Source organism: Pangasianodon hypophthalmus, chromosome 20 (assembly GCF_027358585.1).
Source record: "Pangasianodon hypophthalmus isolate fPanHyp1 chromosome 20, fPanHyp1.pri, whole genome shotgun sequence".
NCBI lineage: Eukaryota > Metazoa > Chordata > Actinopteri > Siluriformes > Pangasiidae > Pangasianodon > Pangasianodon hypophthalmus.
Window position 1 is genome coordinate 19663492 of NC_069729.1, and position 15879 is coordinate 19679370.

General features: G+C 39.8%; 1 protein-coding gene across 13 annotated transcripts in view; it reads left to right on the forward strand.

Moving 5' to 3' along the window:
- The window catches only part of LOC113538092 (calmodulin-binding transcription activator 1-like), a 226555-nt gene that overhangs the window by 134469 nt on the left and 76207 nt on the right, over positions 1-15879 (forward strand). For all 13 annotated transcript variants that reach the window (XM_053227050.1, XM_053227048.1, XM_034314130.2 and 10 more), the window contains one exon: positions 2200-2335. In XM_053227050.1, the coding sequence (XP_053083025.1) occupies positions 2200-2335 (136 nt within the window). The remainder of the gene's footprint in view (positions 1-2199; positions 2336-15879) is intronic.

Genomic DNA, 15879 nt, shown 5'->3' on the forward strand with positions numbered 1-15879 from the left:
AATGGTTAAGAGCTCAGGAGAAACTGTACCACAAAATTCCCTACACTACCCACCTTTCTTCTGAGCTCTTAACCATGTGGTAACGAAAGAAATTATCGAACGTTTCTCCACAAAGTAACAAGTTCATCATCACCATTGTGGTTAAATTAGTAGCTGTTAATATCACACATTGTTCATGCATTCTATCAGCAGACCAGCAGATACACGTAGCTCTGGAGGCGTACTTACTTAAGGATTATGTCGCCTTATGAATTAATTGCATAATTACAATACAGTGCCTGGATGTATTTTGCTACTCAACTGTGTCGATTCTAGGCTTTATTTCTTCTTAATGCATTACGAATACACTCCTAACACATTCATAATTCATCATAGCAAGCGCCCAGCCATTAAAAGCTACTTTAAAAGCTGTATTTACGAGATTTATATTGTAAACTAAATATGAACCATTCTGTAGATAAGAAGTTTGTCCCGTTAAGAACACACACTTTTGCTGGCACAGAATCATTCTCCATTAATTTGCTGAAGAGAAGGAGCCCTCTGTCATCCATGTCCGATAACGAAGCGGTCGGTGTTCCTTTTCTTCCCATCCCACTCTCCATGTATAAATATGTATTATTCCGATAAGATTAATTGGATCGGTTACGTACACAGAGGCAGAGGAGAGAGCAGGGGCCGACATCGTGCTCGCTGCTGTGAATAAACCCGGGGCCCACCTTACAAGACCCCAGCTAAAGTGCTTCCTTTCTCTTTTAGTTCTGTTTTCCTTTCTAGGAACAAACTGCCTTCAATGAAAAAATGAAAATAGCTTCCCCATAGGTAGGAAGCAAAAAACAGCTGAGCATATAGCGTTCACACGGGGACGATAAATAGCCCTGTTACAATATTAAATCTCCTGCAAACATTCAGTACAGCATTGCTCAGCTTCTGTTTAAACAAGAGACAAAAAAATGTTTAAAAATAACATCTATTTTTAAAAGTGTTTAATAAATAAAATATTAATGTGAATGAATGAGTATTTGAATGAATGAATGAATGAATATTTATTAAAAATTACAAGAAATAAAACAGTGAAGGGGAAAGCTAGCAATAAGATAAATAGCTCTTATAGTAATAAAGCTCCTGCAATACAACACAAAATATTTTTTAAAAAATTATATATATATATATATATATATATATATATATATATATATATATATATATAATTAAATATTAGTGGAACTAGCCGCCTTCTGCCCACCCTTTTCTGAATCCAACTCCAGTTAAAGCATCTCTAATAGGCAACGGATTCGCTGTGTCAAAAAGGGAGAAGAAAGAAGAAAAGAAGAAGAAAAGAAGAAGAAAAAAACAAGTGGCTTTAGAAGAATGCCATAAAACAGTGAAGGAGAGGGCTAGCAATAAACTCCCAATACAAATGGGAATCGATGTGGCAGATAAAGAGGCCCGATGGAGACATTAATGTGTGTAATACAGAGGTCTGGAGAACAGTCCATCATTCCTGCTTATGCCACTGATAAACACTTATGAGAGAAATGCACTGTTCATTCTCCATAACCGCTCTGAACGACTGCACATGAGGTCGATGATGTCATAAAATGCGAAAATGGGTTTCGTAGATCGAGCGTTTATTTTAGTAGAGAAAGGTCACAAATTTTAATGTATGTATGAGGGAAGGCAGAGGCATAGTGTTGGCACAGCATTTCATCCTGAGAAGTGACAAATTAAAGTGAAAAAAAGAAGGCGTCTCTGTTATGTAGTGTGGGACATTTATTTGTTTTATTTGTGCTGGCATGTCTTCTTAGCGTGAAATGTCACTACAAAACACCTTTATCGTATCATGAAACCTTTCTGCCCTAATGGGCGGGGTCGGTTCCAAGATGAATAGACCCCGCCCCCAATCCACAGGGCAGGAAAGCTCACTGAATGGTTTGATGAGGATGGTAAATGATGTAAATCATACTCATTTGATCTGACCTTCACATTCACGACATCTCAGGACAACTGAACTCTAATGAGAGAATTTGGAGCGACGTGTTAGACGGCGCTCATCACCACCATCATTACAACATCAGCTTAGGGAGTATGTTTAGGAAGAACGTTCTCCATTGCTCTAGTACTGTTCCAGCGATCTGGTGGCTCGTGGTGGTTTTTCCTTTAATTTATAACTCTCTCTCTCTCTCTTTTTTTAATTTTCAGGCCACAGAATGGGTCTATGATCCTATACAACAGGAAGAAAGTGAAGTACAGGAAAGACGGCTACTGCTGGAAGAAGAGGAAAGATGGCAAAACCACGCGGGAGGATCACATGAAGCTGAAAGTGCAGGGAGTCGAGGTACGAGAGTGTGAGCAGAGGCATCAACATGCTACACACACACGCGCACAAAGCCTCCTGAGCTAAATAATTCATCTCCAGCATCCATCTTCCATATCAGACCCAACAGTGCAGCCTCAGATTCCAGTTTCTGCATATTACAGGCTAGTAGATATGAAGAAATTCTGCCGTCTGAAACCTTACTCAGTTCCTGTGGTGTTCCGCTCGTACGGTTACTTTTTCCTCTTCATTTAATATTCCCCCTCTGCTGTAGCCTGAGCAGCAGAACTCTTCCTCCAGCTCTGATCATTATTATAGAACCGCCGTAAACTCCCAAAGCCTGTATTGAATTCTGCGAGTCGAAAGTAGAGGGGAGGGAGGAACTCCACTCATTAGCAGTAGAAATTAAATAAAAGCGCAAAAGATAGTGTTTTTATCTGTGCTCGCTTTAATGTGACTGCTTGTTTATGTGGGAAGTAAGTGCCTGGATGTGGAAGGAGAATGTGTGCATATATTTGTAAGCCTATATCTGTGTCTGTGTGTCATAGTGTGCCATAGTGTATCCCTGTGTGTATATTAATGAACGAGAAGCTCTAAGATCACATCGTACTTTTCATCCAGCAATCTCCAGCGCACGTTTTACGTGCAATCCTATGGGAAAGAGACGTTGAAAAAAGTTTGTGACAAATCAGGTCAAAAGTAGGGGCAAGTGAGAAAAACAAACATGGAGGACAAAGTGAAATAAATGAGTCTTGGTACTGGTATGACATGTTGAATCGGAAATATGTCACTGCTAATATTACATTGTTGCAATGTAACTAAAATTAACAGCGTGTGTATGTTTGGGACGTTCACTTTAACAGTCAAGTCATACAAGCAGCTCAAATTTTCTCAATTTCCTGCCTCCAAACCACAGCAAAAAAAAAATAAAAATCTAGTCTAGTTAGCTAAAACTAGCTGGGACTGGTAAGAGCTTTGTTATGGAACATTGAGCTTTTTTTTTCTATTATCTGATTTTAAAAATGCCTGTACTTTGAGCATGCTCCTTGTGCATTACATATGATTTCATGAAAACAGTTTAAATGAATACCAATGACAAAACAAGACTTTTTTAAATCCATAGATATTCTGCATCGCCCTTGACTGCTCGCTCAGTTATTTCTGTAAAAGAAGTAATTAACATAGTGGTTAATTTAGTTCATATAGGTGAAATTTAAGATGGCATATTCACAAAACCTAGCAAGGCAAATAGAAAACAAGTAGGTGGGCTGCAGTGTCCTCTTCCTGAAATAAATAAATAAATAAATAAGATGAAAGAACTGGAAATATCAGAATCACACTCAGAATCAGAAAGAAATTTTTTTGGCCAATTAAGTTTTTTTGTAAAATATTGTGACATAGTTTTGATATATTGCTCACGCCTTGTTAAATGTTCTCCTTTTCCTGCTGTTAAAGTTGTTAAAGTAGCTGTTGTCAGGTTGAGGATCATGCCATCTTGTATACTGTGATAGCATCATTCGATTGTGCTTTCTGGGGTCAAAGGGCATTAAAGGATGACCAATTCATGGATGATCACGTTTTGCCAATCAGCTAAACATAACGTTTTCATGTCTGAGCCTGCAGCTCATCTGTGACCCTCTCCTTCGTTTCTCATGAAACTCGGGAAACCTTTTTTCCTGCAGTAAAAAAAAATGTGACCTGATTAAGGCTTTGTTCCACCTGGACCTCATTAAAAGGTAAAAGGGCACCCGTTGTGCTTTTGTGTGATTGTTGCAGTGCCTCTGTGATTTTTTCAATCAGTGTACATGAGACTTACATGAGGATACGCACAATAGATGACGCACACACACATGCTCACATTTCACCTTTCTGCAGCAGTTTTAATGTCAGCAGCCTTCAGAACAAAAAATGTTCTGTTTATGGAACTTGGATGTGTTTTAATGAAGCTCCTCATTAACTTCCTGTAAATTCCCATTTCTCTCCTTCTCGAGAACCCCAGCTCAAGTTCTCAGGAGTTCTCCCAACGTTTTACAGTTCCACAGTCACAAAAGAGGAGAGAGTGAGTTTCTGTCATGACACCATTCATAAAATTTCACAACATTGTAGTACTGTGTAGTGCATATGTGTTTTAGCTGTTGTTGTTTTTTACACCTCGTTACTGTGCATTTGTCACTTCATTCTCTGATCCCACCATACAAGGTCAGAAACATTAGAGCACATTTGCCCTTTTTTTTAAATCTAAATCAGCTTTAAATTGCTGTTTCCTCTTTCTTTAAAGGACTAAAACAAGTTAGTGAGAGAGCTATTCTGCCTGAAGAGGCAGACAGATTGCTCCAGTCTCTTTGAATAGATACAAGGAAAGAAGGAAAAAAAAGATGAGTTGAAATTAATATAGTAGGAAAGTATAAAGCATCGTGTTCAGAGCATTTATTGACCTCTGCCATTGTTTACTAGGAGACTGATTGAAGTGTGAAGAAATGAAGCAGCCGAGGCTCTTTCACACTCACCTTTGCTCCCGTTCCTCAGTCCTGCACCCTCTAATATCCATTTTCTCTATTTGATCACGGAAATAGCTTTGTTATATCACATTCTCTTTAGTAGGCTCTCTGGAAGCGCCGGCGTGACAACGGTCACCATGGAAGCCGTAGTCAAAGTAACAGGAGCAGTAAATATATTATGGATTTTGGAATTAATACAGCTAACCAAAGTTCAGCAGTGGTGTGAATCGACTCAGCGGTGGATTCAGTCCAATTCCAGGAGACAAAACCTGGTGTTGATGGTCTTCTCTGCTGAAACTGCTGAAACAATAGACACTAACAAAGGGATTTCCATTTTATTTATCCATGTACTGTCCACGTTTAATTGTCTTCATGTTCATTTGCTGCACTGATTTATTATGAGAGGCAAAGCTGACATGATGGAACACATGCTTACTTGAAGTTTAAACAATGTACTGGGTGCCATTACTTTTTTCCTCAGCACACCGTGCCTCCCCTGCCCATAAACACACACTCACACGGCTGACAAAAAGCCGAGCACTCACACACGTTTTGACCCACCAGTGTGTAAGACCGAGGGTGTGTGACAGATGTGTCTTAGCTGTGTGAGCCGCTCCGGTCGCCTGGAGACTCCTCGACTAAACCAACAGGAATAAATCAAGCCCATTAGCATGGGCGCTAACGGCTAGAGAGGGGTGGAGAACCAGAAAAAGAGATGAGAAGAAGAGAGAACATGGAAATGCCCAGAGTGGGGTGGGGGGTGGGGGGGCAAGAAAGAGATTAGAAAGAGAAGAGAGAGAGAGAGAGAGAGAGGGACAGAGAGAGAGAAAGTAAGAGAGAGAGAGATGAAGAGAGTGTCAAAGGGAGAGAGAGAAATTGAGACAGAGAGAGAGACAATGAGGGAGAGAGAGTGAGAGAGAGAGTTTCATCATTCTTCATTTTTCATCATAAACACAGTGCACACAATCTTTACAGGAGCATCTTTTCTCCACACTGACCTTGTCGGCGAAATTGGAGACAAAAATCAAAATCTGTTTTCAGTCCTTTCTTTATGAAAAGAGAATTCTTAGCAAAACCATCTCTTAAACATTATAAAATTAAAAAGTAAATTGGTCTCAGGATTCACAGATCTTCTTTCAATACTAAAAGTCGCAGGTGGGAGTGGAGGAGTGTGGTGAGGAATTTATCCATTCCTCAGTGAGGAAGAAGTTTCATTTCATCTGAAGTGGACCTCCTCGTACCTAATCTCTCTCCATCAGCAGCTTTCTCCTCGATCTCAGCTGAAATGAATGTGAAACACACAGCAGACAGGAGCGTGAAGATCTCCGAGTCTCCAGCAGGGGAGAGAAATAAGAAGTATCTCCTTGAGGCCAGATAAAGTGAGAGCAAGGTGCGAGAGGAGTGAGAGAAGAGAGAAGTGGACGGATTAATATCAAAAGCTGCTGGGAAAATCCCAGACCTGGGCAAAAAAAAAAACATACAAAAAAAACCTGAGGCTGTCGGCTTGTGTTTGTCACTCGCTGTGTTTATTCACACGTTCTTTCTTTGCTCTTTTCTCCATTTTCCCTCCTCTTTTTTCTCTCATATTCACCTCCGGCTTTTCCTGGGTATGAAATGAAATATTATACATTTGTCAAATCTAATATTGGGCAAGAAGAGCGAAACAACAGAAATGAAACAACACAGTTTTAGGCTAAGTGTAAAAATTGAAAAAAATGCAACCAGGGATTTATTGACTTTTTTTTTTTATTAACTTCTTTTTTTTTTATTATTGGCTGAACACCAAAACATTCACACGTCCACCAATACACCAGATCCCATATACTGTATATATTCTCCCTCTCATACACACACACACACACACACACACACTGTGAGGACCTTCTATTGACATTATTATTACTGTAGTGTATTATTGTGAATACGTACGTATGTTGGTGCTTTTAGTTTAATGAAAGCTATATTTTTTGTAATTTTTTAGGGAGTGTAAAGCACTTGTTTTTGTTTTTTTGTTTACATCCTTACTGCTCTCCAAAATTAATCAATGCAATTATTTTCCCAAATATTTCCTTTAAAGTATATACAGTATATCCAGATATAAAGTAAATCATGCTATGATTAGTTAATGGGTTTGTGTTTGGTTGATTGTGGGGACTTTTTTGGTCCTCACGAATGACTATATACATGTACACGTGTGAGTGTGTGTTCAGGTGTTTAAAGCCTGTGTTCCTTAGTTTTTGGTTTTTGTAGTTAGAAATATTAGCAGGCTTGAGAGGCAGCTGTCAGTACATCCTCGCTGCCTTTAACTATATTTTTGCTGTATATACAACAACTCCTGCTATTATTCTACATCCATTCACTTGTGTACCTGATTTGAAATTTGGCCTGTTGTCAGAACTCAGTGATTGACATTAATAAATCAGTCTCATTGTAATGGGAAGCTCTTTTCGATAAGCACGCCATCATCTCCTGCCTGAACAGTGTGTACCTATAGATTATTTATCCGTGCTCAGGACATGCTCTGCTCCTGCATTATTGATGACGTGAAGACTGGAGAGGTACGTCAGTGCTGCATTACAGCCAGCGAGCATAGCATCTATTGTCAGCTGTGTTTATCCTGTGACTTGGCATAGAAAAGAAGGCGATAATACAGAGGTGTGTGTGTGTGTGTGTGTGAGAGAGAGAGAGAGAGTGTGAAGATGCCTGTCAGGTCGATAAGAAGAGGTTGATAGCCAGCTTGATTTCCTCAACAAAAGAGACAATGATTGGAAAGTCAGCGGACACACACATCTATCGGTTGTTGATTCATCGCCGACTCGACTTGAGTCTTTGTGAAACTTTGTGATTTATCTTCTTTTTTCCCCCCTCTCCTTTTTCTTGCCTCATGTACTATTCTTGCTGAATAATCCATTTTAAAGCCTGGAGATCTTGGTTTATGTGACTCTTGTGCACACACACACACACACACACACCCACACACACACAATTACGCAGACGATGCCTTGAGACCTGATCGATACTCCACTCTTTCCTGCAAGGGCTGCTAAAGGAGGCATTGAGATCATTTCTGGTCCAAAGCCAGAACGTCTTTTATCCTTCAAAGTGTTTGTGTGGCCTTCTAGTATTGATGTACCAGTGTGTACATTGTATAATATCGTGTGTGTGTGTGCATGTGTGTGTGTGTGAGTGTGTGTGTGTGTGTGTGTGTGTGTGTATATATACATGCAGTGGATGGCACTAGGGATGCAACAGTACCGAAACGGGTAACGAGTAACATGCTCGTTAACATGCTAATGTTATCATCAGTATCGATATTGATGAGTACAAGAAAACAAGTACTCAGTGAGAAGAAAATGGGATTGATGGACTGATCCATTACTGTACTGATTCTGCCATGTTACCAACTTTTACCCAGCAAGCAGTTGCTTTCTAGACTTTCCACGGCACAAAAAAGCAAACATGCCAGGTCATGTGTGTGTGTGTGTGTGTGAGTGTGAGTGTGTGTGTGTGCGCTTATACTCTCATAAACACCAAGTACATTACTCGCTGAGCTCTCACACAAGCCCATCCTCGGATACATTTGTTCTAAAATGTTCACAAAGTGCGTAATTAAATCAGAATGATTATGGAGTGAAAATAAAAATTACAAAGCAAGAAAGACGTGATTGAGGCAAGCATGATATGAAAACAGTAAGAGAAAATAAAGAACATGAATTCATACGAGAGCAAGAAAAAAAAGAGAGAGAGAAGGGGTGAGTGCCAGCAGACATAGAGACAGAGAGAGAGAGAGAGAGAGAGAGAGAGAGGGAATGAAGTATACACAGCCGCAGGCAGACAGAAAACAATTGTTTCACTGCTTCCCACAACCCACTTCACCCTTAAACAGCAGATTTCTTTCACTCAATTAATTTCTACACATTGGCTGTGGAGCGGTGTGTCAGAGGGCTTTATATCTCTCCCTCTGCTTTTTCATTCTCCCATCTCACATTTTTCTCTCTCTCTCTCTTTCTCTCTCTCTGTTTCTCTGTCTCTTACTCACACTCTTTTTTTTTTTACTCCCACTACTGCTTCTCTTTTCAACTGTATATATTTTTTAGTTATCATGCTTCTCTTCCACTTTGGATAAACAGTGTTTTTGAATTTTGCAGAGTTTAAAGCACACAATGCCCCTATTGTAGCTTCTCTCTCTCTCTCTCTCTCTCTCTCTCTCTCTCCTGCACAAACATTTTATGATTTCCATAAAATCCTGAGACGGCATTCAGAAGTTGACACGGCAAAGCCCATGACACATACACGCATTAGCATTTCTTGTCCTCTTTTTATTCACTGTATTCCTTGCCATATCTTGCAGAGGTTACAGTTTAGCCGTAGCAGTTACGGTACGAGTTCTGACCTTGCGATACCTGTGACACCCGAAAATGACGCATTTCTGCTTTCTCAGATAAATCAGTTAAATCAAACACAAATTAAATTCAAAAGGAGAAAGGAAGCTGGAATTCCTACTCAGAAAGTTGGGAAAGTCTCCTCAATCATGAGTTCAGCACATGATGCCAAATCAACATGGCTGTTCACAGCATCAACAAAAACAGCATTTTTTCTTTACTTTAAATGAGTTATATGGTACATACATGTATTAGCTTTAGATCAATCAACATACAGACATATTCACTTGTTAAAGCTACAGTTCACTGTTTTGCAGAGGTAAATATACATCACTCATCACAGTCAGCTGGCTAGTTTGTTGCTAACACAAGACAAACATGGAGGCGTTCATTTTTTTTTTTTTTGCTTTGTAGCTCAAAAAAAAAAAAAAGACCAGCTTCAAAATTCAGAGTTCCTATATTCCATTTCTGAGGTAGATTGAATGCAGCATTTATCAACTTGAACTTTGACCTGTGAATTTGTGAAGCTCTGTTTTATAAGCCAACAGAAAACAAGGGCGGGGCTGTAGTCTCTTTGGTCAGTAAAAGCTCAGTTAAAAGCTCAGGTTATTCTCTCTGCCTGCTAGGATTCTCTTGTTAGCAATTTTGGATCTTGTCTATTTGTCACAGATAGTGACTTAAAGCTTAAATTGAAAGTATGAGATATTTAGGGAAACAAAAGTGTCGAGCTTCAGAATGTGTGGTTAATAGAAAATGTAGTTGTGGAATTGTATATATTGATGCCCAGATTCATCTCTCAGAAACCTTTAGCAAGAGATTCTACATTTAACAGCAGCACACACTGCCTGAATTTCTCAAAGTGACTTTTTTGGAGAGGGAAAAACAGTCTGTAATGGAGCGGACTTCCCAGTCTCCTGACCTTAACCCACCACAAGCGCAAGGTCTGAGAGAGAAAGAGTTATCTAAGCAGTGGCACAAAACTCTTGGACGTCCTGCAAGAGGCCTTGGCAGATCACCTCAGAGGAACTCATACAGAGAAAGTGTGTTTTTTTATTGTGTGTTTTTATTTTTCATGTGAAAATTTTTCTCTAAAAAAGGATTAAAGTGTTGGTATTTAATCTGCTAAATACATGCAAACTGTCATGACTCGCAGATTGTGCGGAGGAAAGTGCAAGTTGTTTTATTAAAAATACACAAAAACAAAACTGGAGGAGACGATACTCATAAACCATACACTAGTGAATCGGCAACTGAAGTATTAAGGCAAGCTATGGTCAAGACCAGAGAGAGAGAGAAAGAGAGAGAGAGAGAGAGCAACATAAATAACAGCACAGTAATGTCACATACACGACCGCTGTAGCAAAATTTAGCAAAATTACTAGTAATATAAAGGAGTATAAAGAATAAAAGTATATGAAATGATTGGAACCAAGTATGCTTGATTAGAAGTTTGATTGTGAATGGGTGAAGGTTATGCCTGAGCATGCGATTGGATGTTAGGAGACCAGAGAACCCAGAGGAAACCGAATATTTCACGCTCAGCATCGTGCTCACCCAAAGTGAAATGTAATAAAAATATTATTAAATGACACTTTTTGTTATCACTGCAAACATCCTCAGGAGGTTAAAAAAATCAGATGAGCTGACATCATTTTTTTTTTACTCCATCCTATGGATGGCTAAAGAAGGTATTTAGGGAAACACCTGGTCTTTAATTGATTATTACAGCTGACATGTCAACTGTTCCAGATGCCTAACTGTGAGATTGGGACGTTGTAGCACAAAGCCGTTCTTCCTCCCTTCCCTCTCACTCGCCAGCTGTTTGGCAGCTGATAAAGTGACCCTCTAATTCTCCCGCTACTCGCCATTACGAGCTCGCCGCTCTAATTAGTAACGTTTAAACACACTGGGCACTGGAGAGTGCTGGCCCAGGCAAAAGGAGGCAGGCATCGTTCAAACCCTGTCCTCCTGTCCATGGAGATTCCACGCACAAGCACTTCCTCTCTTCCGGGTCTGCATCTGCATAATTACCCAGGTAATTACCCAGTAATTGGTGCCATCACCTGCTCCCGTGACGCGCTGGCATTGTTTTGTCAACAGCTGGAGTTTTAAGCCTGCATAGCATCATCACACAAAGATGAGGGAGAGTGTGGGAATGAAAGAGAGAGTGAGAGAGAGAGGGGGAAAAAGAGAAATGGTTGCCTGAGGTGGAGTCTTTCCTTGTTTAGAATGGAAATTTATGGAAATATTCCCTGCCTTCAGCATGCGAATAAAAGGAAAGAAAGAGAGGTCGGGAACGACGAAGGGGGAAGGAGTGGAAAACCAAAAATGGAAAGCAGCTAAAAAGAGAAAGAAAGCGAGTGAGAGGGTGGGGGGTGGGGTTAACGCTGAGAGAGACAACATGCACAGTGGGTGAGAGGAGAAGAGAGATAATGTGTGTATGCTGGAGGGAGAAAAAGTGGTGTCAACTTTGTTTCTTTCTTTTTTGGCTGCGGAGGAGGAAATGGAGCAACATGGTTTAAAGCACTTTTGCGTATTATTCATCCTCTTAACATATTGAGCTGATTTTCTTTAAGAAAAAAAAGCATGTGTTTTTTGAAAGCTTACACTGACAGGAACTTTCCGGCCTTGGCGAGCGCGCTAATGACATTAAACAGAGCAGATGGATTGACACCTTGAGGCTGTAGCACCAGCGCAATCATATCGACTTTGCACGGATCTCTGTAATGATCTTCCCTTTTTTTCTTTTTTTATTTCAAACACAAGAAAAGACACCGCCTACACAGTGTCCTCTAAGACAAGCATTCTGTACACACACACACACACACACAACATACACACAATAAATAATAACCAAGAAAAGCAGAGATTGTAATAATTCACACAGACACACAAACAGAAATCTCCAGAAGTGTGTATACTGTGTTCTATGGGAATGTGGAACCTTACTTACTGATGTCACCAACCCACCTTACTGATGTCCATTTATTAGATTTTTCCACCAGTTAATGATGTGTTTCATATATAAAAGGAGGAAGTGAAGATCAAGGTCATTGCTGCTCCAGTGAAATTGCATGGTGGAGTGTTAAAAAAAACAAAAAAACAACAACAAAAAAAATAGGGTCCCTAGTGACTCGCCGGTTAGAAATTGTACACTTTGGCAGAATTGTATCCCTGAGGTGGGCACATGTAAACAAGCATTGTACACATACACACTCATACACACTCACTTCTTTGGTCTGCTGGCAAGATAATACACATCCTTACCACTGAGGTATCAGACCTGTTTACCTGTACTCTTATCCATACTATACTCTTATGTACTCTTATTTACATGCGGCCTAAAGTGCCATTAAAAAATCTGGCTGCAAGCTCAATTAGAATAAAATATACTCATGTACTCAGTGTACTCAGTAAACCGGAGTGAGATTTCTATCCAATCAGATATCACAAGGTGGGTAATCCTTTTAGTATTCTGTTAAACGGGAGAATAATATAAATTATAAATTTTGGGTCTGATTACTTTCACTATCAGAATCTGTGCGTGAGTTCTACACGTGTCTAAATCACATTGTACATCAAAGAAGAAAAGACAGACAGAGAAAGACAAAGAAGAAACTGATGTTACAGATTATAATTTATTTAACATAATTGTGAGGTCTGCTGGGTGGCATGATGGGCATCAAACTAACATTTTGAGGCAGATGTGGGATGCGAAATGACCTTAATAAATTTGGCTCAGTGCTTGATATTCACCAGTGTGTTGAAGAGGCAGGACGCAAGCATGTAAAATTAGCATGCTTTTTATGGAGGGCCAAACAGAAGTCATCATCACAGTCCAGAGCAATGGTCAAAACACACAGGGACAATCCTTAATCAGACATGAGAATCATGAAAGAGGATCTAAACCAGGAAGTACACAGAGCTTGGAAACAGGAAACCTAGAACCAGGAAAACAAAGGCTTGGACTTAACGGACATAAGCACTATGAGTCTTTCCACTGAAAAAAATGAAACACCAGGGCTTAAACAGAACATGAACTAATCAGGTGAACTGAAAACAGGGGAGAACAATCAAGATCTAAATCAATAAGTGGACAGGGGCAGATACCAGACATGGTCCAAAACAGCCAGATACAATCATGTGATGTAAACGAAAGCCGAAACATAGAAGCGTTTCATGCTGGGAGCCATGATGCTCGCCTCAGTGCACTGAGAGGGGGAATTATATGATAACCAGACATTCAGAGAGAATGCAGAACATGCACACAGTAAAAGAAAGAGGAGAAAAAACTGTGATAAAGCCTTTATTTCTTGTTGCGTTAGTCCAAAAATGCCCTTTAACATTGGAAGCATTAGAAGATGAGTAAAGTTATTTTACTTAAGATGAGTAAAGTTATGCTATTTTTAACAACTAGAGCAACTTCACTGCACTCACAAACTCTTCTTCTCTGTATCTGTTTAATAATCTCTCCTGGATAATATTTAGCTGAGACAGAAATTATTTAAAATCCGTTAACAGCACACTGACCAGGCTCACGCACTTCTCATGGTAATGGTAACATTGAGAAGAAACCCTGCTTTATGTCTACATGTACCTTGAGATCAGATCATGTCAATGTCATATAAATGCAGATCGTTTACAGACTGCCCAGTTTAGGATACATATAAGCTGTTTATTCAGAATATGTTGTAAACATATGTATTGTAAACATAGCCAGTGTTGTTTTTTTGTATACTTGGAAAGCAGGTCCTTATGCAGATCGGCCCGAGTCTGAAGATACCATCAGAAACAGCAGTCAGAGTTACAAAAGTGTTTTTCTCTATGTTAATTGGGTGGTTAGTGCGCATTTGAAGACAAGGAGCTTGTGTGATCACACTGTCAGAGGAAGTTCATTCCACTACCTGAGCTTCACTACAGGAAAGAAATAATTCTTGATCCTTGTCTTTGATGCGTTTTGAAGAAGAAGAGTAGTACTTGTGGCTCGAGGGGTTTGAGATACTGTGAAGGATTTAACTATTACCATCAAGGACATGCTGATTTATTTTTCACTTTGTAGGGTTTTAAACTGAACGCAGGAAGTCAGTGGAGGGAATGCAGCAGTGGAATGACATGGGTGAACATAGTAAGATTGAAGTCCTTATGCTGCGCTCTGGATCAGTTGTGAGGATCTAATGTTCGCCCACACACAGGAAGACCAGCCAGGAGCAAACTGCTGAAGTTATGTCTCAAGAGGATGAGGCTGAGTGTTCTCCTGACAGTGGCTACTCCTCCGTATGTGCTGTGTGCTTGTGAGACATTTTTGATGTTCTTTTCGTCCTTCACACAACAAATTTTTGCACACACATCCACTCTGCCTCACCCCACCTCTCTCAATCACCTCCACATTCTTATCATGTCTATCGCCTTCCACGCACACACGCCTATGATCCAGCGTCTGGCTTCATTCCAGTTTAAAAAAAAAAAAAACTCTGCCATGGCCAGGTCTTTGGAATAGGGGCTATGCTCCCAGTGCTTCAGGGAGTAATGAAGAGAAATCCTCCATGCTCAATTGATTTCAGAGGTGAGACAAATAAGAAGGGAAAAACAGCCAAGCCATTATGGCTGGCAGCAAGCCGTCGACGGGAGTGCGAAGGTAAAGAATGCAAAGGGTCAGAACAAGCAGCATTTACCATTTAGAGTAGATGGAATCTGCGCGTTGAGCTTTAACACCTATTAGTCCGTATGCCAAGTCTGAATCAGAGTGAAATTACCACTTTTGGTGTGTTGGATTTGGTTTGGATTGGTTTTGCAATGAAGATTATAAAAAAATGAACCAAAAAACACAGGGGTTGGCTCAACACATGATGGAAAAAAGGTAAACAAACGTTTTCCAAGTGAACGATGACTAACATGGAGGCTGCGCAAAGTAAATAATTAAATGATTATATAAATAATTGAGAATTATAAATAATTAAATAAAAAAATCTCCAGAACACACAGCATTTCTGCAGCCCTACAGCTCTGTGCTTTGGTTCAGTTACAGCGTAAAAACACACGGCTTTTTTGATTCACTCCCTGCAATCGAGTCGATTCAGAGTCGAATCACTTTCTCAGTGCTAATGTTTCCTTAGAAACGGTCGAGATCACCTCACTCTGTTATTTTGGTCCACACCTGATTGTGACCTGCCTAAAGAACCGCACCAAGGTGGAGAACCCACACCAGGGTTCCATTCAGACAGACTTCTGTTGCACAGTGTGTGAACTGTTACCTCGTCACAAGGTTACTTATTATCGAATTGCTCAGAAATGTTTAAATAGTAAACCTTACTAATGCTGCAGTCCATTGTACTCGGAACTCAGGAAAAAAATCCCAACCTCTGGTATGGAAAAGTGCAATGGAATGGTCTTTCATCAGTAACTTGGGCAACATCCAACTTGCCCGAGTTCTCTGACATAAACATAAAGATATAACTTGGTTTTAGTCTAGATTTCTATCTTTTCTAGCTACTTGTGTTGCTTTTCTGTTTTTTAACAGCTTTGTAAGTTTAGATGTGTAACATAATTCTGCTGATTTCAGCTCATATTTACTAATGCAATAAGACCATTGTAACAGATCATTTTTATGAGCAAAGATGAAGAGTTGATCAACATTATACATCATTTCTCTTGGTTAATCACTATGTAGATCTTTTTAATATGTTTA